Below are 26,881 nucleotides of genomic sequence, written 5' to 3' on the forward strand. Positions count from 1 at the left end.
ATCTAATCTAAATCTCACCTATATAATTTAATCTAAAAAACTGTGTTTGCATATTTTTGTGTGTGCGATGCTGTGTCCTGTTCAAATTATATTATATTGTATTTATATTTGCTGGTGACTACATCACGAATATTTATTTACTTTATTTAGTGTTTCAGTTTTCGGCCAAGCCATTTCGGTTCGGTGCAAAACATTTTTTTCGCTGCATCCCTACTATTTTTGTTACATGTCTCACTGTAGGGCGGCACATCGGCGCAGTGGTTAGCGTATGTGCGGCACAGTTCTGAGGTCATGAGATCGAACCTCCTGTGTGGAGTTTGCATGTTCTCCCCATGCTTGCGTGGGTTTCCCCCTACATTCCAAAGACATGCATGTCAGGTTAATTGGCTGGTCCAAATTGTCCCTAGGTGGGAATGAGCTGTTCCTGTGTGCCCTGCAACCAGTTTAGGGTGTCCCCTGCCCACTGACCGGAGATAGCTGGGATGGGCTCCAGCACCCCCGCGACCCTACTGAGGATAAGCGGTGCAGATAATGGATGGATGGATGTCTCACTGTAGTATCATTATTATTAATCCATCTTTGAACTACTAGTGACCTACTTCCATGATTTCTGATGACTGAAAACCGACCACCCCAAACCATGACTCGGATGGCTTTTATTGCATAGCCCTACTGATGTGTTTAAATTTGTATTATTTTTTCCTCAGTGGTGTGCCATCTGCCTTGTATCAATGGCGGCAAATGCACTGCCAGGGACAAATGCCAATGCCCTCCAAACTTCACGGGCAAGTTCTGTCAGATTCCAGTTCAAAACGGTCACCATCAGCCTCAACAGACATCAGGCAGTTACAGTCAAACCCAGGTCCACTCCACACACACCTTACCTCTGACCTACAGCAATGGGCAGAGTACTGGTAGGTACTATTTTCTTGATAGTGATTGTGAAAACCATTCTTCAAATGTTCTTACAGTTATATTTCTATGACTAGTATTCAGTCCCAACATCGTAAACATCCACATCAAGCATCCTCCCGAGGCCTCGGTGGAGGTCCATCAAGTGTCTCAGCTGGACAACCCACACGTTACCGGACCAAGTCAAAGAGGTCCCCAGTCGGGATCCTCTTCCTCCTCCAGCTACAGCTATCATCACACCGAAAGCCGTCAGAAAGTCCAACACCATGGCTACAACATTGTCTATCCAAGCCAACATGGGGACCAGATGACTTACCAGCCCGTCTCCTCAAAGAACAGCTTGGGGCGGTGCTTCCAAGAAACTGTTGGAAGTCAGGTAGTTCCACAATTTGTTTTGTTAAAGGAGCCACAATATATTTTATAATGATTGCTCAACTGCTTTTTTGGGATGGAAAAGACACATACAGTAGAAAATTCCGGTAGTGGTACTGGTTTATTTAATCAATGAGCACACCTCTTTGATGTACAGTGGCTTGCGAAACTGTTTGGCCCCCTTGAACTTTGTTATCTTTTGCCACATTTCAGACTTCAAACATAAAGATATAAAACTGTAATTTCTTGTGAAGAATCAACAATAAGTGGGACACAATCATGAAGTGGAACACACTTTATTGGATATTTTAATTTTTTTTAACAAATAAAAAACGAGAAAGGTGGTGTGCAAAATGATTCAGCCCTGTTGGGTTAATACTTTGTAGCGCCACCTTTTGCTGCAATGACAGCTGCAAGTTGCTCGGGGTATGTCTCTATCAGTTTTGCACATCGAGAAACTGATATTTTGGCCCATTCCTCCTTGCAAAACAGCACGATGTTCCGTGAGGTTGGATGCGTCAGTTCTTTCCACAGATTCTCAATTGGATTGAGGTCTGGACTTTGACTTGGCCATTCTAACACCTTAATATGTTTTTGGTGAACCATCCCAATGTAGCTTTTGCTTTACGTTTTGGATCATTGTCTTTTTGGAAGACGAATCTCCTTCCCGGTCTCAGGTCTTTTGCGGACTCCATCTGGTTTTCTTCCTGAATGGTCCTGTATTTGGCTTCATCCATCTTCCCATCAATTTTAATCATCTTCCCTGTCCCTGCTGAAGAAAAGCTGGCCCAAACCATGATGCTGCCACCACCATGTTTGACTGTGGGGATGGTGTGTGGAGGGTGATGAGCTGTGCTGCTTTTACACTAAACATAACGTCTTGCATTGTTGCCAAAATGTTCGATTTTGGTCTCATCTGACCAGAGCACCTTCTTCCACATGTTTGGTGTGTCTCCCAGGTGGCTTGTGGCAAACCTTAAACAATACTTTTCGTGGATATCTTTAAGTAATGGCTTCCTTCTTGCCACTCTTCCATAAAGGCCGGATTTGTGCTGTATATGATTGTTGTCCTATGGACAGATTCTCACACCTTAGCTGTAGACCTCTGCAGTTCATCCAGAGTGATCGTGGGCCTTTTGGCTGCATCTCTGATCAGTTTTCTCCTTAAAGGACCTGAAAGTTTAGGTGGACGGCCCGATCTTGGTAGATTTGCAGTGGTCTGATACTCCTTCCATTTTAATATTATTGCTTGCACGGCGCTCCTTGGGATGTTTAAAGCTTGGGAAATCTTTTTGTTTCCAAATCCAGCTTTAAACTTCTCCACAACAGTATCCCGGACCTGCCTGGTGTGTTCCTCATTCTTCATGATGCTCTCTGCGCTTTAAACAGACCTCTGAGACTACCACAGTGCAGGTGCATTTATACAGAAACTAGATTACACACAGGTGGATTTCACTTAGCATAGTTAGTCATTTAGATCAACATTGAACGACTGGTTTGAAAAGATTAATTCGTCCAAACCTTAATAATCTCTCGAATTGACATTTCAGTGTGGGAAAGCGCTCCCCGGCCTCACGAAACAGGAGCAGTGCTGTGGGACCATTGGAACATCTTGGGGCTTCCACAAATGCCAAAAATGTCCAACGAAACCATGTAAGTTGTTTTTGAATCCATCCAGTTTCTTACACGGTATTCCCATGTCCAATGTGGCGTCCCTCTTTACAACGTAGATTTATTACTATTAATAGGTTCCAATGAAGTACTTTGAGGAATTACAAGCACCTTAATCTCACATTTATCCTGGACGGTGATTAGAGCTATCCGAATGAATCATTCACATGACTGATGAAGACTGAATAACATGCCGTTTGTGTGAAAAACCTTTTGAGGGTTAGCTAGAGCGATGTACTGTCACGAAACAGACCGGGAAGCAGGAAGTCGGAACTCATATGCGTAGACGATTTGTCACTTTAATAAAAGAGAAAAGTGGACCAAAAACAAAACAAAAGAGTCTTAAAGGCAATCAAAATTACAAACTAGGCATTACTCAGTACTCCAAAAGCAATCAGTCCAATGCGTCTCAGCCGATGTCGAGGGGCGGGGCAAGCTGGGCGCCATGACAACCGTGCAGGATATCACATGTACTCGCGTAACTAAACGGTGTTTCTGCATTTAACTTTTGTCCTAAAATAAATGGCTGCATCCCATGTGTTTACAAGGTGTGCTCGTACATGGCTTACCAGAAGCATAGACTTACACTCTATATGGATGGATACAACTGTCGCACCCTCTATGTATGGGTGAATAAAACCTTGACATTTTGGCCATGGGAACAGAAAACAAAATGGGAATAGCTCCGAGAAATCAACATAGGATGCTCTTTTTAGGGTTAAGCCTGACTTTGCGTGTATTGTTTGTCTTTGTTACTAGTTCAGAGTGTTTTGCGGCATTAAAATATCCTGCATGAGGGAAGTTGTCAGGACCAGAACGGAGACAGGACCCACTCGCGTAACGTTACTCACAGTTTTATTGGGGAGAAGGGAAAGGATCGTACACACAATCCGTAAATCGCTGGTCGCGGGGAGCAGGTTGCTCAGACGCGGAAGTGGGACTTCTGTGGCGAGGGATGGCGGTGTCGGGAACGGAGAAAGTCAAAAGCCAGAAGAGGAGAGTAGACGTGGTCGAGATAAAAAAACGGATCGTTATTCGGGGCGGGAGAACAGACGAGGTCGAGATCAAAACTGGTCATAATTCGGGACTGGAGAGCAGACGTGGTCTAGCTTAAAACAGATCGTAGCGGAAGAAAAACAGGAGCAAAAACACAGGACAGGCTAAAAATGGCTTGCGGTATGAAAAAAGAGATTCGCAGACGGACCGACAAAAGGGGAATGGCAGGAACAAGCTGCAGCTGGCGCCCACGGGCGGGGCCAATTGGGCGCCATGGCAACCCTGACAAGCTGGCGCCACACGGCGGGGGCCAATTGGGCGCTATGGCAACCGTGACAGAAGTTGCGCTTGCGCAGTAATGCACTCATGCATAAAAATGAATTTTGTCAGACCAATATTATATAAAAGGGTCGACAAACAAACACAAGAATAAACACAAAAGGTTAAGCAACGGTCTGACATCTTCTGCTGTCGGCACAGTCTTTAAATCCCCCTTTCCTTAATAGAGTATTGTGTGTTATATCCGGTGTGGGGTCCTCCAGTTGACTTGTCACCCTCTGTCAGAGGTTGGAGTGCTGGTTTCCAATGTGATGTGAGTCAGCTGTTACCGGTCTTTTGGCGCCAACTGCCTCGGACTCCGATTGGCTCCCTGTCCCTATTTAAACCCACTCCTTCCTGTCACCTGTTGTCAGTCTGTCTGGGAACCTCAGTTTACTCTAGGCAAGCTTTTCTACGCTGAGTTACTCCTTGTTTTTTTTCCCGGCTTCGAACCGTTTTTTGATCTTGACCAGGTCTACTCTCCTCTCCTGGCTTTCGACTCGTTGCTGATCCCGAGCACGTTTTTTGCTCTCTTGTCCCGGCTACTGACCCGTTTTTGTCAGTTCCCGACACGCCATCGCTCGCCACACGAGTTCAGAGCGACCTGCTTCCCGCGACCAGCGATGACCGGATCGCGTGTGCAATCCTTTCCTTTCTTCCCAATAAAAATAAGAGAAACATAACGCAAGTACTGTCAGGACCAGAACGGAGACAGGACCCACTTGCGTTACGTTTCTCTCAGTTTTATTGGGAAGAAAGGAAAGGATTGCACACGCGATCCGGTGATTCCTGGTTGCAGGAAGCAGGTCGCTCCAAAAGAGCTGGAACAGCTTATTCACATCAGTAATCATGACAGAAACAGATTAACCGCAAAAATCTAAGGAATACTGTCTTACATTTTCCAGTCAGGTTCATTGGTGAAAACAAATAATACCTGCAAAATATATTTTACATATTATTATACACATAAGAACTTTTCATAAAAAACAGTTTGAATTTCGAAAATCTAATTATATATGAAATATACCGTATTTTCCGCACTATAAGGCGCACCTAAAAGTCCTAATTTTTTTCAAAAGCTGACCATGCGCCTTATAATACAGTGCGCCTTATATATGGCTCAATATTAAATCGCAAGGTCTCGCAACTTACGCAACAGCCGCCGACTCGATTTTCCCCCCGAACGTGGAATAGTCCGCGTTGTGTGCTGGGATTTATATACCGGCGTTTCATTGGCTAACCAATGTGTCAATCATCATTTGAATCGATCACTATTGGCTAAAGTTATTCGGAGCCTCGGATAGGCTAGAGGGCCGAAACAAACCCTGCAATTGGCCGAAAAAGATGTGTCAATCATCCGTTAAATCGATCGCTATTGGCTGAAGTTATTCGGAGCCTCGGATTGGCTAGAGGGCCAAAACAAACCCTGCAATTGGCCGAAAAAGATGTGTCAATCATCCGTTAAATCGATCGCTATTGGCTGAAGTTATTCGGAGCCTCGGATAGACTAGAGGGCCGAAACAAACCCTGCAATTGGCCGAAAAGGATGACTGAATAGCAAGCTTGCTAAACTACGCCATAAAGAAACATGTTTTACCATTCTGTATTTGTAAATATTTTACTCTCCTGGATTTACGACACTCACGGTTGTAAGAAGACCATGATTGGGTATCATTATTGAACGTGAGAACTTAGGTGAGTTATGCGGCTTTATATTTTCCCGGTATCTTGTTTTAGAACGATCTTGATGTTGCTGTGATGAGTTCAGTGAATTCAACTCAATTCCAAGTTTTTATTGTCATATGCACAGTAAAGTTGCGAGCGAAAAAGGAAATAGAAACTAAGGAATGGTTGGCATTTCTTGAATCCCAAGACTTTAACCTTCCGAATGATATTTGAAACGATGCATTTGAGTGACATCGTACGGACACCGCATCCGCACGTGTCTACGACACGTATTTGCTTCTTTGCAAGCTTTGGGAATGTTACGGGGGTAATAAGTTGGACTGAACTATCTGACTGTTTTGTCGACGTTCCCATTGTAGCGTCTTATAATCCGGTGCGCCTTTTCTATGGAAGATATAGGACCAAAAACTATTTTTTTGGGGGTGCGCCCTTTAACCCGGTGCGCCCTATAGTGCGGAAAATACGGTAATATATATAATATATGAAATCTGCTATTGCAGATATTTTATTTCTAAGATTTCTGAGTCAATATATTCCTCTTTCCCTAATTTACACTCTTCTCATTCACTCACCAGCTATTCCTCTGATTGACTGCCCTCAGGGTTACAAGAGAATCAACAGCACTCACTGCCAAGGTAAGACCTTCTCATGTTGTGCCTATAGGTATTGATTGCCATGGTTTAGTCATTATCTTGACTTACTTTGTGAGTGAAAGGCTTAATTAGGACACAAAGGAAGTTTGAAATTAATGAATAAAAATGGTTTTTCAACACAAGTACAGCAAATCGTTTTATATTTCTCTAAAAAGCCAATAAAGGGTGGTACTGTCTCATTTGGTTGATTGCCATTTGTTTCCCTAAATAATAACATAGTAAGATTTTAGTAAGAATGCAGTATTACCATGTATTATATGCATATATACAGTGGCTTGCGAAACTCTTTAGCCACATTTCAGACTTCAAACATCAAGATATAAAACTGTCATTTCTTGTGAAGCATCAACAATAAGCGGGACACAATCATGAAGTGGAACACAATTTATTGGATATTTTAAACTTTTTTAACAAATAAAAAACGAAAAAGTGGGTGTGCAAAATGATTTAGCTCTTTACTTTCAGTGCAGCAAACTCTGTCCAGAAGTTCAGTGAGGATCTCTGAATGATTCATTGTTGATCTAAATGACAAACGATGATAAATGGACTTGTGTGTAATCAAGTCTCTGTATAAATGCACCTGCAATGTGATAGTCTGAGAGGTCTGTTCAAAGCGCAGAGAGCATCATGAAGAACGAGGAACACACCAGGCAGGTCCGAGATACTGTTGTGGAGAAGTTTAAAGCTGGATTTGGATGCAAAAAGATTTCCCAAGCCATAAACATCCCAAGGAGCACCGTGCAAGCAATAATATTGAAAAAGAAGTAGTATCAGACCACTGCAAATCTACCAAGATCGGGCCGTCCCCCTAAACTTTCAGGTCATACAAGGAGAAAACTGAACCGAGATGCAGCCAAGAGGCCCATGATCACTCTGGATGAACTGCAGAGGTCTACAGCTGAGGTGGGAGAATCTGTCCATAGGACAACAATCAGTCGTATACTGCACAAATCTGGCCTTTATGGAAGAGTGGTAAGAAGGAATCTATTTCTTGAAGATATCCATAAAAAGTCTCGTTAAAGGTTTGCCCCAAGCCACACTAAACATGTGGAAGAAGGTGCTCTGGTCAGATGAGACTTTTTGCCAACAATGCAAGACGTTATGTTTGGCGTAAGAGCCCCACAGCTTATCACCCTCCACACACCATCCCCACAGTCAAACATGGTGGTGGCAGCATCATGGTTTGGGGCTGCTTTTCTTCAGCAGGGACAGGGAAGATTGTTAAAATTGATGGGAAGATGGATGGAGCCAAATACAGGACCATTCTGGAAAAAAACCTGATGGAGTCCGCAAATGACCAGAGACTGGGACGGAGATTTGTCTTCCAACAAGACAATGATCCAAAACGTAAAGCAAAAGCTACAATGAAATGGTTTACCAAAAAAACATTTCAAAGTGTTAGTCAAAGTGTTAGTCAAATTCCAGATGTCAATCCAATTGAGAATCTGTGGAAAGAACTGAAAACTGCTGTTCACAAACACTTTCCATCCATCCTCACTGAGCTCGAGCTGTTTTGCAAGGAGGAATGGGCAAAAATATCAGTTTCTCGATGTGCAAAACTGATAGAGACTTGCAGCTATAATCGCAGCAAAAGGTGGCGCTACAAAGTATTAACTCAATGTGGCTGAATCATTTTGCACGCCCACTTTTATTCGTTAAAAAAGTTTAAAATATCCAATAAAGTGTCTTCCACTTCATGATTGTGTCCCACTTATTGTTGATGCTTCACAAGAAATTACAGTTTGATATCTTAATGTTAGGGGCAGCACGGCGGCGCAGTTGTTAGCACATGTGCGGCACAGTTCATGTCTTGGGAACCTCCTGCGTGGGTTCAAATCCAGCTCCAGACTTCCTGTGCGGAGTTTGTATGTTCTCCCCGTGCTTGCGTGGGTTTCCTCCGGGCACTCCGGTTTCCTCCCACATTCCAAAAACATGCATTTCAGGTGGATTGGCCGGTCCAAATTGTCCCTAGGTGTGAATGAGCGAGTGAGTTGTCTGTCCCTTTGTGCCCTGCGATTGGCTGGCAACCAGTTCAGGGTGTCCCCCGCCCACTGCCCGATGATTGCTGGGATGGGCTCCAGCACCCCCGCGACCCTACTGAGGATAAGCGGTGTAGCTAATGAGATGAGATGAGATCTTAATGTTTGAAGTCTGAAATGTGGCAAAAGATCACAAATGACAAGGGGACCAAATAGTCTCGAATTAAGAAATAAGAAATAATGATCAGAAAGACGATTACAAGGTCTGCAATACTCAGAAATGGTCTAATAGAGCTGTCTCAAAATAGATATTTACTATAATTGTGTCCTTTTTGATGTACCGTATTTTCCGCACTATAAGGCGCACCTAAAAGCCGCACCTAAAAGCCTTTATTTTTTTCAAAAGCTGACCATGCGTCTTATAATACAGTGCGCCTTATTTATGGAACAAAATTAATTCGCAAAGTCTTGCAACTAAGGCAAGCAGCCGCCGACTAGATTTTCCCCCGGAGGCGAAGTCGTCCGCGGTGTATGCTGGGATTTATATACCGGCGTTTCATTGGCTAACCAAAGTGTCAATCACCATTTGAATCGATCGCTATTGGCTAAAGTTATTCGGAGCCTCGGATAGGCTAGAGGGCCGAAACAAACCCTGCAATTGGCCGAAAAAGATGTGTCAATCATCCGTTAAATCGATCGCTATTGGCTGAAGTTATTCGGAGCCTCGGATTGGCTAGATGGCCAAAACAAACCCTGCAATTGGCCGAGTTTAGCAATGGCGTAGCAAGCTTAGCAAGCTTGCTAAAGTACACCATAAAGAAACATGTTTTATTAGTCTGTATTTGTAAATATTCTACTCTCCTGGATTTACTTCACTCACGGTTGTAAGAAGACCATGGTTGCGTATCATTATTGAGCGTGAGAACTTAGGTGAGCTATGCGGCTTTATATTTTCCCGGTATCTTGTTTTAGAACGATCTTGATGTTGCTGTGATGAGTTGAGTGAATTCAACTCAATTCCAAGTGTTTATTGTCATATGCACAGTAAAGTTGCGAGCGAAAAAGAAAATAGAAACTAAGGACTGGTTGGCATTTCTTGAATCCCAAGACTTTAACCTTCTGAATGATATTTGAAATGATGCATTTGAGTGACATCGTACGGACACCGCATCCGCACGTGTCTATGACACGTATTTGCTTCTTTGCAAGCTTTGGGAATGTTAAGGGGGTAATAAGTTTGACTGAATCATCTGACTGTTTTGTCGACATTCCCATTGTAGCGCCTTATAATCCGGTGCGCCTTGTCTATGGAAGATATAGGACCAAAAACTATTTTTTGGGGGTGCGCCCTATAACCCGGTGCGCACTATAGTGAGGAAAATACGGTAATCCTTTTTGGGTATTGCACACTTTCCCAGCCTTTTTACCACGCCTCCTTACATTCCTAAACGGATACTTATAGGATCATCCACAGCCGATTTGTCTCAGCCTCCTTGATGTGGACAATTCTTCAAAAACGGTTCTCTAAATGACCCCTTTGATCTTGGAAATTCTTGCAGAAAGCGAGAAACTGAAATAAAATAACAGGCAGTGTGCAAAGGAATACAGTGTGTGCTCAATTGTTATTATTTATTCGCAGATTTTAACGAGTGCCAGCTTCCTGGAGTTTGCCCCAATGGAAATTGTTTAAACAGCGTCGGGAGTTATAAATGTGTTTGTAAACCTGGATATGTCCCTGGCCCCATGCTCACCACATGCATATGTAAGTTTCAACGTTTCTTATTGCACTTCACATGACTATCTTTCGGATTATGCATCATCCAAAATATCTATCTATCTATCTATCTATCTATCTATCTATCTAGACGTTTATCTATCTATCTAGACGTCTATCTATCTATCTAGACGTCTATCTATCTATCTAGACGTCTATCGATTGATCTATCTATCTATCTATCTAGACGTCTATCTATCTATCTAGACGTCTATCTATCTATCTAGACGTCTATCTATCTATCTAGACGTCTATCTATCTATCTAGACATATAGATGTCTAGATAGATAGATAGATAAATGTCTATCTATCTAGACATCTATCGATTGATCTATCTATCTATCTATCTAGACATCTATCTATCCATTTATCTATCTAGACATCTATCTATCTATTTAGACATCTATCTATCTATCTATCTATCTATCTAGACATCTATCTATCTATCTAGACATCTAGACATCTATCTATCTATCTAGACATCTAGACATCTATCTATCTATCTAGACATCTAGACATCTATCTATCTAGACATCTACCTTGACATCTATCTATCTATCTATCTAGACATATATCTATCTATCTATCTAGACATATATCTATCTATCTAGACATCTATCTATCTATCTATCTATCTAGACATAGATCTAGACATCTATCGATTGATCTATCCATCTATCTATCTAGACATCTATCTATCTAGACATCTATCTATCCATATATCTATCTAGACATCTATCTATCCATCTATCTATCTAGACACCTTTCTATCTATCTAGACACCTATCTATCTATCTATCTATCTATCTATCTATCTATCTATCTATCTATCTATCTATCTATCTATCTATCTATCTATCTATCTATCTATCTATCTATCTATCTATCTATCTATCTATCTATCTATCTATCTATCTATCTATCTATCTATCTATCTATCTATCTATCTATCTAGACATCTATCTAGACATCTATCTAGACATCTATCTAGACATCTATCTATCTAGACATCTATCTATCTAGACATCTATCTATCTAGACATCTATCTATCTAGACATCTATCTAGACATCTATCTAGACATCTATCTATCTAGACATCTATCTAGACATCTATCTATCCATCTATCTATCTAGACACCTATCTATCTATCTAGACATCTATCTATTTATCTATCTATCTATCTATCTATCTATCTATCTATCTATCTATCTATCTGGTCTTGTTTCTGGTTACTGACAGCAAGACATACACATAAGAAAATAAAAAGGAAAAAGTAGCAAAAAACACTCACAAAATGTTTCGCACCATGGCCAACCTAAATTGGATGGATGCATAGATAGATAGATAGACAGTTTTGGGTTTATCATAGGCACACAAAAAAAGGACTTATTTTTCTTCGGCACCCTGTAACAAATGACCCATGGCCCAGTTGGGGACCGTTGCCAGGTGGTTGAGGACCTATCCAGTAGAGTGATATAATAATCTATTCTGATTTATTTTTATCTTTCTTTTTTTTTCTTTTCCTTCCCGGACTTCTTATGTATCCTGGTCCATGACAAATACCCATAGTTGTCACGAAGCGGGTCGGGAGCAGGAAGTAGGAACTCGTTTGCGTAGACGTCCTCATACTTGAATTAAGAAAGAAAAGTTGTCCAAAACACAAAACGGACCAGACCAAAAAACAAAACGGGTCAAACACAGGCAAAACTACAACTAGGCATTTCCAGAATTAAACAGAACTTGCAGGAATCTCTCCGAATGTTACGCCGAAGTGCAACAAAGTCCAACAAGCACAACAAGTATAACCAAGCATAAACACCAAGTACCCACAGGAGTAATCAGAAAATGCGAGTCAGCCGGTATCAAGGGGCGGTTCCGGCTGGGCGCCATGGCAACCGTCCGGAACCTGACAATAGTAGTGTCTTGAGTTTGCTTTGGATCACAGCAGTGAGACAGTGTAACAATATGAAAAAAATTGTTCGTTTTAATGCTATTAGAACATTTTTGAGTGCTAGATTATTTAAAAGCTATTCGTGTGATGTCCTGTTTGAATGACCCAGAAAACGGTACACCCTACATCTCCGCTTTTATCAAAATCAGGACATGTGCTTTTAACCTTCTTGCTGCAACGCATTTAAGTATTGGGCATGGTGATTTGCATGCTGTGTTTATTGTTTAACCTCATCACCACCAAGTACCACTCCCCTGGGTAGACTGCATGGTCTACTGTTCCCTTGCTGCCTTTCAAGAAAATATGGAAGTGCTATTGTTTGTGCTTCTATAGTGTCTTCAAATGCAAAGACTTCAGCTCCATTCTCAGCGAAAATAAACATTAGTGGTGAAATCCAAAAGCCGTGCAACACTGGACCAGCTTTATACCCTTTGCAGGGTCCTTGAGGGTGCATGGGAGATTGCCTGTCCGGTCTACATGTGTTTTGTGGACTTGGAGAAGGCATTCAACTGTGTTCCTCGGGAGGCCTCAGGAGGTTCTTTGGGAGTATGGAGTATTGCACAGCCTTATCCAGGCTGTCAACTCTCCCATTTTTACATATTGTCGCCTCCCTGTGTTCCGAGCCAGTTGAGGTGGCTCGGGCATCTGATAAGGATGCCTCCTGGACGCCTCCCTTATCCGGGTTGTGCGGTCCCTGTATGCCTGGTGCCAAAGTCTGGTCCACATTGCCGGCAGTAAGTCGGATTTGTTCCCGGTGAGGGTTGGACTCCACCAGTGCTGCCCTTTGTCACCGATTCTGTTCATAGCTTTTATGGACAAAATTTCTAGGCGCAGCCTTGGTGGGGATGGAGTCCTGTTTGGGGGCCTCAGCATTACGTCACTGCTTTTTGGAGATGACGTGGTGCTGTTGGTTTCCTCAGGCCGTGATCTTCAGCAGAGTGTGAAGCGGCCGGGATGAGGATCAGCACCTCTAAGTCTGAGACCATGGTACTCAAAGGGTGGCATGCTCCCTCCGTGTTGGGGATGAGATCTTGCCCCAAGTGGAGGAGTTCAAGTATCTTGGGGTCTTGTTCAGGAGTGAGGGTAGGATGGAACGGGAGATCGACAGACGAGTCGGTGCAGCATCTGTCGTCATTCGGACTCTGTACCGGTTCGTCGTGGTAAAGAGGTAGCTGAGCCGAAAGGCAAAGCTCTCGATCTACCGGTCGATCTACGTTCCTACCCTCACCTATGGTCATGAACTTGGGATACAAATGGCCGAAATGAGTTTCCTCCGCAGGGTGTCTGGGTTCTCCCTTAGAGATAAGGTGAAAAGCTCAGTCATCCGGGAGGGACTCTGTGTAGAGCCACTGCTCCTCTGCATTGAGAGGAGCCAGTTGAGGTGGCTCGGGCATCTGATAAGGATGCCTCCTGGACGCCTCCCTCGGGAAGTGTTCTGGGCATGTACCACCGGCAGTAGGGATAACCCAGGACACGCTTGAGAGACTATGTCTCTCGGCTGGCCTGGGAACACCTCGGGCTCGGGAGCTGGAGGAAGTGGCTGGGGAGAGGGACATCTGGGCTTCCCTTTTAAGGCTGCTGCCCCATGACCCGACCTTGGATAAGCAGAAGACAATGGATGGATGGGGTAAATCCAAACCGTCAAGTTCACTTTTGAAAAAAAAAAAAAATCAAAAGTAACGCCAACAGTGATAAATGAGATGCCTCCGCCCAGGTTTTTCTTTTCACGAGTGATGCCGACGAGCAATGCACGATCCATCATCTACGATCCCGTACGGAACCTTCAAAGCTTCTTTTCTTCGCCTTTGAGAAAAAAAAATATTTGACTTAGAACAATTCCAGCTGTCAATGGTATGTGGCCATGTTTAATTGCAGCGTTTGACTTGGAAAGCACCGGAGAAACCCTCCGCATGCCTTCATCTCAACTCGTGCTTGGCTGTCAACGCACGCCGGTGTTTATTCACGTCTTTGCTTCGGTGTTTGATCCGGCGCTTTTTGTTTTGACTGTTTTGCTTTCGGTCTTGTGCATGCGGACTAACAGCCATTGGTCATCAAATGTTTTTTGAATTGCCGTCTGTTGTTTTTAGGCGAAGTTTATTGATGCATACCTGTAGCGCTCCAGGGCTCCATGCCCTTACAAACTGTCGTATTTTCCCTTACAAAATACAAAATAATCTTACACCATATTTTTTTTTCAAACGCGTTTATTTATGTAGTTTAACATGTTGTATTGTGCATGTGTTTCGTTATATCACATATATTGTTAATTAACGTTTTGTTGTGAGAGTTGCTCGACATGAATGAGGTTTATTATAAAAAAGTTTAAAAATGAAGTGGCTTGGACGTTCACTGTAGAAGGAAAAAATACATGCAAATATAATTAAGTCGAATAATACATTTTCTTATTTAAATTATGAATTCATTTTCTGCATTAAATTATTGTTGGTAATATACTGATTAAAGGGATAACCACAAACCTGTCTTTTTTCGTTTTTTCTCCTTTTATACTACCTTTTATCTTAACTTCTTTATACAACATACCAATTCGTAATATAATGCATCAAAGCAAGTGAACCGTTTGAGAGCCGGCTCTCTTTAATGAGCGGAGCTGAAAAACTCCTCTATTAAAAGAGACGGACTTCCTTTCACTACACCAAACCGCTCGCTTCGTTTGCAACGAAAAAAATGATACCGAGATAGAGGCTACCGCGGCGATTGATTTGCCGTTTAGTGATAGTTGGTGCCCATAATTGACAAATTTGCGTTTTTCCGTACAGATTTTCTTGTACGTCGTACACTTCTTAAAATGCATAATAAACGTTCAGTGTTGGGTTGGGTTACTTTATCTGGATTACTTTTAATTACTTTTGGATTACTCCAATACCAAATCCGCTAATAAAAGACAAAAGAAACTCAATATGAATAAAAGGATGACTCACAACACGTGGTAAGCTTTCTCTCCTGGCTTTGATCTCTTTGATCTCCGGCAAAACTAACATAAAATGCAGGGTTGGGTAGGGTTACTTTACCTGGATTACTTTCAATGACTTTTGGATTACTCCAATACCATATATGCTCATAGAAGATAAAAGAAACTAAATATGAATGAAATGATGACTCACAACACGTGGTAAGCTTTCTCTCCTGGCTTTGATCTCTTTGATCTCCGGCAAAACTAACATCAAATGCAGGGTTGGGTAGGGTTACTTTAACTGGATTACTTTCAATGACTTTTGGATTACTCCATTACCAAATATGCTGATAAAAGACAAAATAAACTAAATATGAATAAAATGATGACTCACAACACGTGGTAAGCTTTCTCCCCTGGCTTTGAGCTCTTGGATCCCTGGCAAAACTAACATAAAATGCGACCAGGGTTGGGTAGGGTTACTTTAACTTGATTACTTTCAGTTACTTTTAGATTACTCCAATACCAAATATGCTGATAAAAGACAAAAGAAACTAAATATGAATAAAATGATGACTCACAACACGTGGTAAGCTTTCTCTTCTGGCTTTGATCTCTTTGATCCCTGGTAAAACTAACATAAAATGCGACCAGGGTTGGGTAGGGTTACTTTAACTTGATTACTTTCAGTTACTTTTGGATTACTCCAATACCAAATATGCTGATAAAAGACAAAAGAAACTAAATATGAATAAAATGATGACTCACAACACGTGGTAAGCTTTCTCTCCTGGCTTTGATCTCTTTGATCCCTGGCAAAACTAACATAAAATGCAGGGTTGGGTAGGGTTACTTTAACTGGATTACTTTCAATGACTTTTGGATTACTCCAATACCATATATGCTCATAGAAGATAAAAGAAACTAAATATGAATGAAATGATGACTCACAACACGTGGTAAGCTTTCTCTCCTGGCTTTGATCTCTTCGATCTCCGGCAAAACTAACATCAAATGCAGGGTTGGGTAGGGTTACTTTAACTGGATTACTTTCAATGACTTTTGGATTACTCCAATACCAAATATGCTGATAAAAGACAAAATAAACTAAATATGAATAAAATGATGACTCACAACACGTGGTAAGCTATCTCTCCTGGCTTTGATGTCTTTGATCTCCGGCAAAACTAACATAAAATGCGACAGAAACAAAATGAAAATAAATCCAAACAGCTTGCCAACATCATTTTTGCCGTTCCATGTATTCCGTTACTCCCCAAGCCTGCACAAAATTTTGTCATTTTCTTCATATTTAGTGTATTTTGTCTTTTATTAGCATATTTGGTATTGGAGTAATCCAAAAGTCATTGAAAGTAATCCAGGTAAAGTAACCCTTACCCAACCCTGTAAACGTACTTTGTACGGCAAAACCGTACAGGTTGACAGGTATGTTGATGTAATGTGTGAAAGATGAATCCGTGGTATTTCGGGGAAAATGTACTTTGGTGAAGGGGACTTCTTCGTTTCTTCACTTTGTCTTTTCTCCCCCTTCTGTGTCTCCTCCACTTTGGTGCATCCTCTTTTGTCCTCTTCCTGCACCCCTCCTCAGCCAACATGCCCGCCATCCAAGAGGAGAAAGGGGCTTGTTTCCGTTTGGTGAGTTCGGGGAGGCAGTGTTTGCACCCGGTATCTGCTCAGCTGAGCAAACGGCTTTGCTGCTGCAGTGTGGGCAAAGCCTGGGGACCACATTGTGAAAAATGTCCCCCGCAAGGAACAGGTAAGGCCTCCAGTTGGAAGTACACCGCCAGAATAGTGTATTGTTCTCACTGTGAGGAAAAAGTGTTATTTGGTAGTTTTGGGAGATCCATGATAAACGACGAAACAGTCAGTTTTATTTATTTTTGCGCTTGGGTCTTTCTGTTTTTCATCACAATTGATTTCCTCAGATTACAAAATCTAGGCAATTGATTGGTTCAGGCTTGGGGAGTAATGGGAATACAAGTAATGGAGTTCAGTAATCAGGATACAAAAAAAAAGAATAGTATTCCGTAAAGACAATCGCAATACCGAGAACGCTATCCCAAAACCCAATCGTTTAATGTTTGTCTTTATTTCATTTACGATCACAACTGTCATGAGTTCGGGGTATTAATTAAGCTCCAGACTTCCTGTGCGGAGTTTGTATGTTCTCCCCGTGCTTGCGTGGGTTTCCTCCGGGCACTCCGGTTTCCTCCCACGTTCCAAAAACATGCATTTCAGGTGGATTGGCCGGTCCAAATTGTCCCTAGGTGTGAATGAGCGAGCGAGTTGTCTGTCCCTGTGTGCCCTGTGATTGGCTGGCAACCAGTTCAGGGTGTCCCCTGCCCACTGCCCGATGATTGCTGGGATGGGCTCCAGCACCCCCGCGACCCTACTGAGGATAAGTGGTGCAGCTGATGAGATGAGAATTAAGAACTGAGCTCAGTTTTAATTTCCTTTGTTTTTCTTCACCCGAATCCAGAACAAAATATTGGGAGTTTAAAATTCCTAAATTCCATTCTTAGAGATCTTTGCAAATGTGTGAATTCAATGTTTTCTTTTGAGGGAGGAAACACATCGGAAAAAATTACTGTCACAAGTACATGACAGAAAAACAGTTATGATAACCAGTTCCTTTTTTTTTTTTTTTAAATAGAATCTCATGAATTTCCCAGTTCCGCAGCTTGGCTTAGTAGATGTCAGGAACCGGAACAGGAGCAGGACCCAAAAGCGTGACATCTCTCACAAAAGCCTTTTATTTGATGGGAAATGGGGAGTCATGCACGTTAGGCAGCAGGCTGGCGTGGAATAATAGGAAGCCAGAGGCCGACGAGATCGATACCAATTGTCGATATCGGACAAATGGGGTTGATACCAGACTGGACAGGACGGACAGGATTAATATCAAAACAGGATATTGAAATTAAACAGGACTAACTAGACGGGAACGAAAACTGGAGAGAATAATAAACAGGACAAAAATAGAAGGGAACGAAACTGGAAGCCGATATTAAACCGGACAGAATAAACAGGAACAATACCAGACAGGGAATACCAACAGGAAACAGGACCGAGTCAAACCCCCCGTCTTGTGGGGAAGAGGTTCGTTGACGGACTGACACAGGAAGAGTGAGAGCACTGAGCTTAAATAGACGGAAAGCCAATCCGTCAACGAGGCACGGCTGGTGCCACACGGGCGGGGCCAATTAGGCGCCATGGCAACTGTGACACCCATAACTGATAAAATTCTGCTTCTGGGGAGCAATACCCATAACCCTAACCCAAAATACAACCGTTTAATGTTTTTCTTTATTTGATTTACAATTACAACTGTCATGAACCAGAACAGGATCAGGACCCAAACGCGTGATGTTTCTCACACAAGCCTTTTAGTTTACAGGAAATGGGCAGTCATGCACATTAGGCAGCAGTCTGGCGTGGAATGATAGGAAGCCAGAGGCTGAAGAGATCGATACCAATTGTCTGAGCAGATATCGGATAAATGGGGTCGATACCGGACAGGACAGGATTGATATCAAAACAGGATATCAAAATTAAACAGGACAAACTAGACGGGAACAAAACTGGACACCGATATTAAACAACGGGACCGACAGGATTGATATCAAAACAGGATATCGAAATTAAACAGGGCAAACTAGACGGGAACAAAAACTGGAGAGAATAATAAACAGGACAAAAATAGAAGGGAACAAAACTGGAAACCGATATTGAAAAACAGGACCGACAGGATTGATATCAAAACAGGATATCAAAAATAAACAGGACAAACTAGACGGGAATGAAACTGGAAACCGATATTAAACAGGACAGAATAAACAGGAACAATACCGGACAGGGAATACCAACAGGAAACAGTACCGAGTCAAAACCCACGTCTTGCGGGGCAGAGGTTCGTTGACGAACTGACACAGGAAGAGTGAGAGCACTGAGCTTAAATAGATGGAAAGCCAATCTGTCAATGAGCTGCAGCTGGCGCCACACGGGCGGGGCCAATTGGGCGCCATGGCAACCGTGACACCCATAACTGATAAAATTCTGCTTCTGGAGAGCAATACCGATAACCCTGACCCAAAATCCAATCGCCCGAGCAGAATTCGGACAGATGGGGTCGATACCGGACAGGAAGGGACAGACAGGAATTATATCAAAACAGGATATCAAAAATAAACAGGACAAACTAGACCTTAACAAAACTGGAACCAATATTAAAAAACAGGACCGACAGGATTGATATCAAAACAGGATATCAAAAATAAACAGGACAAACTAGATGGGAACAAAACTGGAAACCGATATTGAAAAACAGGACAGACAGGATTGATATCAAAACAAGATATCGTAATTAAACAGGACAAACTAGGCGGGAACGAAACTGGAAACCGATATTAAAAGGGGCCGGAATAAACAGGAACAATACCGGACAGGGAATACCAACAGGAAACAGTACCGAGTCAAAACCCACGTCTTGCCGGGCAGAGGTTAGTTGACGAACTGACAAAAAAGAATGAGAGCACTGAGCTTAAATAGACGGAAAGCCAATCTGTCAACGAGCCACAGCCGGCGCCACACGGGCGGGGCCAATTGAGCGCCATGGCAACCGTGACAGTAGATACCTTTTTGTGTACCAAAAATATTTCCCTGTGCAGTGGTTGTGTACTTTAACTACTGACTTTACTCTATTTCCTTCGACATTTTTGAGTTTGATTTCCAATTCAAACATGAAAATATTTTTTTTTTTTTTCATAATTTTGAAGAAATTCTTGTTTCAATGTCAATAGTCCTAATCATTTTTCTTGCTCTTTTTCTGTTTAGCTATGTTTAAAGAAATTTGCCCCGGTGGAATGGGGTACACTGTTCTTCCAAATCCACCCAACAATAAAGTGACAGTCACAGTCCAGCAAGCTCCTATTGATGTCTTGCCACCTCACCCTTTGCCCACACCAGAAAGACCGTTGGTTGCTTTTGGGGACTCGGAAATCACGATACCAGGTTAGTTCATTGATTTTTTTTTTTTTGCTTTCATTGAACGGTAATGGAATGGAATTACAGGGAACCTTCTCAAGGTTTCTTCATTTTCCTCATGTTGAGGTTTTGGAGTTTTTCCTTGCCCTCATGTAGGTTTTGGATCAGGGGATGGTGTCATAATAGGCTGTGGTTTGCAATAATCTGTGGTCTTTGCAGCTCTTTGAGACTTTTTGTGATTAAGGGCGTCACAAATTAACATGACTTGACTTTCATCATGCTAAAGTTTTTGAGTTTTTCCTTGCCCTCATGTAGGTTTGAGATTAGGGGACGGTGTCACAATAGTCTGTGGTTAGCAATAATCTGTGGTCTTTTCAGCTCTTTGAGACTCTTTGTGATTAAGGGCATTACAAATTAACATGACTTGACTTTCATCATGCTAAAGTTTTGGAGTTTTTCCTTGCCCTCATGTAGGTTTGAGATTAGGGGATGGTGTCACAATAGTCTGTGGTTAGCAATAATCTGTGGTCTTTTCAGCTCTTTGAGACTCTTTGTGATTAAGGGCATCACAAATTAACATGACTTGACTTTCATCATGCTAAAGTTTTGGAGTTTTTCCTTGCCCTCATGTAGGTTTTAGATCAGGGGATGGTGTCATAATAGTCTGTTGTTTTCAATAATTTGTGGCCTGTGCTGCCCTTTGAGACTCTTTGTGATTGAAGGCGTCACAAATGAACACGACGTGACTTGCCTTTCCTCATGTTGAGGTTTTTGAGTTTTTCCTTGCCCTCATGTAGGTTTTACATGAGAGGATGGTGTCATAATAGTCTGTGTTTAGCAATAATCTGTGTTTTTTTCAGCTCTTTGAGACTCTTTGTGATTAAGGGCGTCACAAATTAACATGACTTGACTTGACTTTCCTCATGCTAAAGTTTTTGAGTTTTTCCTTGCTCTCATTAAGGTTTAAGATCAGGGGATGGTGTCATAATAATTTGTAGTTTGCAATAATCTTTGGTCTGTGCAGCCTGGTCATCCTGGAAGGGGGATTACCTCATGTGCGGTCCCTTTTCAAGGTTTCTTCATTTTCCTCATGTTGAGGTCTTTGAGGTTTTTCCTAGCCCTCGTGTAGGTTTTAGATCAGGGGATGGTGTAAGAATAGTCTGTGGTTTGGAATAATCTGTGGTCTTTGCAGCTTTTTGAGACTTTTTGTGATTAAGGGCGTCACAAATTAACATGACTTGGCTTTCATCATGCTAAAGTTTTGGAGTTTTTCCTTGCCCTCATGTAGGTTTGAGATTAGGGGACAGTGTCACAATAGTCTGTGGTTAGCAATAATCTGTGGTCTTTGCAGCTCTTTGAGACTTTTTGTGATTAAGGGCGTCACAAATTAACATGACTTGGCTTTCATCATGCTAAAGTTTTTGAGTTTTTCCTTGCCCTCTTGTAGGTTTGAGATTAGGGGATGGTGTCACAAAAGTCTATGTTTAGCAATAATCTGTGGTCTTTTCAGCTCTTTGAGACTCTTTGTGATTAAGGGCATCACAAATTAACATGACTTGACTTTCATCATGCTAAAGTTTTGGAGTTTTTCCTTGCCCTCATGTAGGTTTGAGATTAGGGGATGGTGTCACCATAGTCTGTGTTTAGCAATAATCTGTGGTCTTTGCAGCTCTTTGATACTCTTTGTGATCAAGGGCGTCACAAGTTAACATGACTTGACTTTCATCATGCTAAAGTTTTTGAGTTTATCCTTGCCCTCATGTAGGTTTTAGATCAGGGGACGGTGTCACAATAGTCTGTGGTTAGCAATAATCTGTGGTCTTTGCAGCTCTTTGAGACTTTTTGTGATTAAGGGCGTCACAAATTAACATGACTTGACTTTCATCATGCTAAAGTTTTGGAGTTTTTCCTTGCCCTCATGTAGGTTTGAGATTAGGGGATGGTGTCACAATAGTCTGTGTTTAGCAATAATCTGTGGTCTTTTCAGCTCTTTGAGACTCTTTGTGATTAAGGGCATCACAAATTAACATGACTTGACTTTCATCATGCTAAAGTTTTGGAGTTTTTCCTTGCCTTCATGTAGGTTTTAGATCAGGGGATGGTGTCACAATAGTCTGTGGTTAGCAATAATCTGTGGTCTTTTCAGCTCTTTGAGACTCTTTGTGATTAAGGGCATTACAAATTAACATGACTTGACTTTCATCATGCTAAAGTTTTGGAGTTTTTCCTTGCCCTCATGTAGGTTTGAGATTAGGGGATGGTGTCACAATAGTCTGTGTTTAGCAATAATCTGTGGTCTTTTCAGCTCTTTGAGACTCTTTGTGATTAAGGGCATCACAAATTAACATGACTTGACTTTCATCATGCTAAAGTTTTGGAGTTTTTCCTTGCCCTCATGTAGGTTTTGGATCAGGGGACGGTGTCATAATAGGCTGTGGTTTGCAATAATCTGTGGTCTTTGCAGCTCTTTGATACTCTTTGTGATCAAGGGCGTCACAAGTTAACATGACTTGACTTTCATCATGCTAAAGTTTTTGAGTTTATCCTTGCCCTCATGTAGGTTTTAGATCAGGGGACGGTGTCACAATAGTCTGTGGTTAGCAATAATCTGTGGTCTTTGCAGCTCTTTGAGACTTTTTGTGATTAAGGGCGTCACAAATTAACATGACTTGACTTTCATCATGCTAAAGTTTTGGAGTTTTTCCTTGCCCTCATGTAGGTTTGAGATCAGGGGACGGTGTCACAATAGTCTGTGGTTAGCAATAATCTGTGGTCTTTGCAGCTCTTTGAGACTTTTTGTGATTAAGGGCATCACAAATTAACATGACTTGACTTTCATCATGCTAAAGTTTTGGAGTTTTTCCTTGCCCTCTTGTAGGTTTGAGATTAGGGGATGGTGTCACAAAAGTCTATGTTTAGCAATAATCTGTGGTCTTTTCAGCTCTTTGAGACTCTTTGTGATTAAGGGCATCACAAATTAACATGACTTGACTTTCATCATGCTAAAGTTTTGGAGTTTTTCCTTGCCCTCATGTAGGTTTGAGATTAGGGGATGGTGTCACCATAGTCTGTGTTTAGCAATAATCTGTGGTCTTTTCAGCTCTTTGAGACTCTTTGTGATCAAGGGCGTCACAAGTTAACATGACTTGACTTTCATCATGCTAAAGTTTTTGAGTTTATCCTTGCCCTCATGTAGGTTTTAGATCAGGGGACGGTGTCACAATAGTCTGTGGTTAGCAATAATCTGTGGTCTTTGCAGCTCTTTGAGACTTTTTGTGATTAAGGGCATTACAAATTAACATGACTTGACTTTCATCATGCTAAAGTTTTGGAGTTTTTCCTTGCCCTCATGTAGGTTTGAGATTAGGGGATGGTGTCACAATAGTCTGTGTTTAGCAATAATCTGTGGTCTTTTCAGCTCTTTGAGACTTTTTGTGATTAAGGGCATTACAAATTAACATGACTTGACTTTCATCATGCTAAAGTTTTGGAGTTTTTCCTTGCCCTCATGTAGGTTTGAGATTAGGGGATGGTGTCACAATAGTCTGTGTTTAGCAATAATCTGTGGTCTTTTCAGCTCTTTGAGACTTTTTGTGATTAAGGGCATTACAAATTAACATGACTTGACTTTCATCATGCTAAAGTTTTGGAGTTTTTCCTTGCCCTCATGTTGGTTTTAGATCAGGGGATGGTGTCTTAATAGTCGAAAAAAGGCGTCACAAATTAACATGACTTGACTTGAATAGAATTCAGCTTAAATTGAAAAAAGATCTCTTTAGAAATAAAAAGAGATTGGCTTTAAAATGTCATTTGTTTGGGTGTGCCTTAATCTTTGATGCTTAAATTTTGGCATAGTATACCAGTTAAACCGAAGCTGCACAAGGTTTTTATTGTCCTGTATACATTCTATTATCTAGACTTTTGCAAATATTGGTTTCCAGTTTCGTTCCCTTCTTTTTTTGTCCTGCTTATTATTCTCTCCCGTTTTTGTTCCCGTCTAGTTTGTCCTGTTTAATTTCAATATCCTGTTTTGATATCAATCCCGTCCGTCCTGTCCTGTCCAGTCCGGTATCGACCCCATCCGTCCGATATCGACAATTGGTATCGATCTCGTCGGCCTCTGGCTTCCTGTCATTTCACGCCAGCCTGCGCTTGGGTCTTTCTGTTTTTCATTGCAATTGATTTCCTCAGATTACAGATCTATGCAATTGTTTGGTTGAGGCTTGGGGAGTAATGGGAATACAAGTAATGGCGTTAGGAAATCAGGATACATAAAAAGGAGTTGTATTCCGTAAGATGTCATCAAATTATAGGTATTTTTGTACGAATAAGGATTACTTTGCAGGTTTACAAACGTATTTAAAGGCATTTTTATGTTGCACACCACAAGGGGGCAATATTGAGGTCCGATGTGCTTTAGTTGAAACTCTTTTTATTCTTTTCCTCATTAGCAATAGCCTTGATAAATTCGCCCATGTCCGGTCTCTGCTCTCTCTCGGTCTCGCTCACTTTCTCGCTCTCCATTTCTCTTTTTCTCTCTCTCCCTTTATATTTTTCTCTCTCTCTTTCTTTTCCACCCCTTTTCTCCCACTCTCTGTCTCTTTCACTCTCTGTTTCTCTTTTTCTCTTTCTTTGTTGTTCCTTGTCTCTTTCTCTCTCTGTGTCTTTTAACCTCTTTTGCTCTAACCTTTTTTCCTTTTTTCTCTTCTCTTTCTCTCTTCCTACCCTTCACGCTTTCTTTTCTCTTTTCTCACCTTCTGTCTTTCAATTTCTCTTTGGATTTCTTTCTTCCTCTCCCTTTCTTTTCCCCCTCCCTCACGACTTTATCTTTTGTTTCTCACGCTCTCCAATTCCTTTTTTTTTGTATCCTGATTTGCATGCATGCATTACATACATTTAGGCTTAGCAGCTACTTGTATGAACGTACCGATGCGTAAAAACTCTAATACCACCAAGATTTTTTTTACAATAATTAAATGAATATGTTAATATAATCAACATGACTTAAATAAACTTTAAACAAAAGTGCATGAACATTTCAATAGAAATGGTGAATTAAATGTGTGTGCACTCCTGATTTGGAGCCAGATTGACGAACTAATGTTATGGTAAGAGCTCATCACTTTCACATTAGTGTGCTTTTTATGCTCTCGGTCAGTCATAAACACACATGCTTGATTGATGTGCTAAAATTATGATAAAAGCTAATGTATCAGTCTCCACCTGAATGTGCCTTTATAAGACAAATTAACTATACTTTTTATGCTATCTCTTAATTGACACACTTTTCTATAACGGACGCATGCATCGTGGGACAGGTGACCTGGGCTGTCGCTGTAACATTATTTTTCCTGCTTGGTCATCCTGGAAGAGGGATTACCTCATGTGCGGTCTCTTCTCCAGGTTTCTTCACTTTCTTCATGTTGGGGTTTTTCCTTGCCCTTATGTAGGTTTTAGATCAGGGGATGGTGTCATAATAGTCTGTGGTTTGCAATAATCTGTGGTCTGTGCAGCCCTTTGAGACTTCTTGTGATTAAGGGCGTCACAAATAAACATGACTTGATTGACTCTCATCATGCTAAGGTTTTTGAGTTTTTCCTTGCCCTCATGTAGGTTTTAGATCAGGGGATGGTGTCATAATAGTCTGTGGTTTGCAATCATCTGTGGTCTGCGCAGCCCTTTGAGACTTCTTGTAATTAAGGGCGTCACAAATAAACATGACTTGACTTTCTTTATGCTTTAGTTTTTGAGATTTTCCTTGCCCTCGTGTAGGTTTTAGATCAAGGGATGGTGTAATAATAGTCATTAGTTTGCAATAATCTGTGATCTGTGCAGCCCTTTGAGACTTCTTGGGATTAAGGCCTATGCAAATAAACACAACTTGACTTGACTTCCATCATGTTTAAGTTTTTGAGTTTTTCCTTGCCCTCATGTTGGTTTTAGATCAGGGGATGATGTCATAATAGATTCTTGTTTAACAATTTACGTACAAATTAGAACAATGCCACCTTTACAATTTCCCGATATCTACAATTTAAATTCTGTTATGAAAAGAGCTCAGTCAAATGTATTACGTAAGCCTTATATTTGGACTAGAAAATATGAAACTACACGAGGCGTCCATTTTGTAGCATGTCTATTGCAAGTTTGATAGATTATATTGTGATTTCGCCAAGCTAGCGCTACTGATTGTGATAATTTGCATATTATTCTGAGTTGTTAAAGCTAAGATTGTTTTTGTGTGGAAGAAAAAAAAATTATCTTGTTTTCATCATACTGTTAAACAATCTTTCTTTTTTTTTGTTTTTTTTTGCTCATTAGCAACCACTCTACCAGTTCAGGTAGGTTGCGCTAAGTCAGCTAGCATGCGCAAAACAGCCTATGCATTTGCATGACGTCAGGCATAACTTGAGGTATTTAACATTTACAGGGTTGGGTAGGGTTACTTTAACTGGATTACTTTCAATGACTCTTGGATTACTCCAATACCAAATATGCTAATAAAAGACAAAAGAAACTAAACTTGAATAAAATGATGACTCACAACACGTGGTAAGCTTTCTCTCCTGGCTTTGATCTCTTTGATCTCCGGCAAAACTAACATAAAATGCAGGGTTGGGTAAGGTTACTTTAACTGGATTACTTTCAATGA

The 26,881-nt window shown here is 41.4% G+C and overlaps 1 protein-coding gene across 3 annotated transcripts in view; it reads left to right on the forward strand.

The window, feature by feature from the left end:
- The window catches only part of ltbp1 (latent transforming growth factor beta binding protein 1), a 155,293-nt gene that overhangs the window by 47,896 nt on the left and 80,516 nt on the right, over positions 1-26,881 (forward strand). Inside the window, exons 6-13 of one of the 3 annotated variants that reach the window (XM_088351050.1) lie at positions 708-914; positions 990-1,288; positions 2,835-2,937; positions 6,531-6,590; positions 10,227-10,349; positions 16,835-17,002; positions 20,080-20,256; positions 26,551-26,570. In XM_088351050.1, coding sequence (XP_088207176.1) covers positions 708-914; positions 990-1,288; positions 2,835-2,937; positions 6,531-6,590; positions 10,227-10,349; positions 16,835-17,002; positions 20,080-20,256; positions 26,551-26,570 — 1,157 coding nt within the window. The remainder of the gene's footprint in view (positions 1-707; positions 915-989; positions 1,289-2,834; positions 2,938-6,530; positions 6,591-10,226; positions 10,350-16,834; positions 17,003-20,079; positions 20,257-26,550; positions 26,571-26,881) is intronic. The other 2 variants (XM_088351052.1, XM_088351051.1) reach the window with 2 other exon arrangements.

This window comes from Urocampus carinirostris, chromosome 13 (genome assembly GCF_059441175.1).
Source record: "Urocampus carinirostris isolate Australia breed hairy pipefish chromosome 13, RoL_Ucar_1.0, whole genome shotgun sequence".
NCBI classification, from domain to species: domain Eukaryota; kingdom Metazoa; phylum Chordata; class Actinopteri; order Syngnathiformes; family Syngnathidae; genus Urocampus; species Urocampus carinirostris.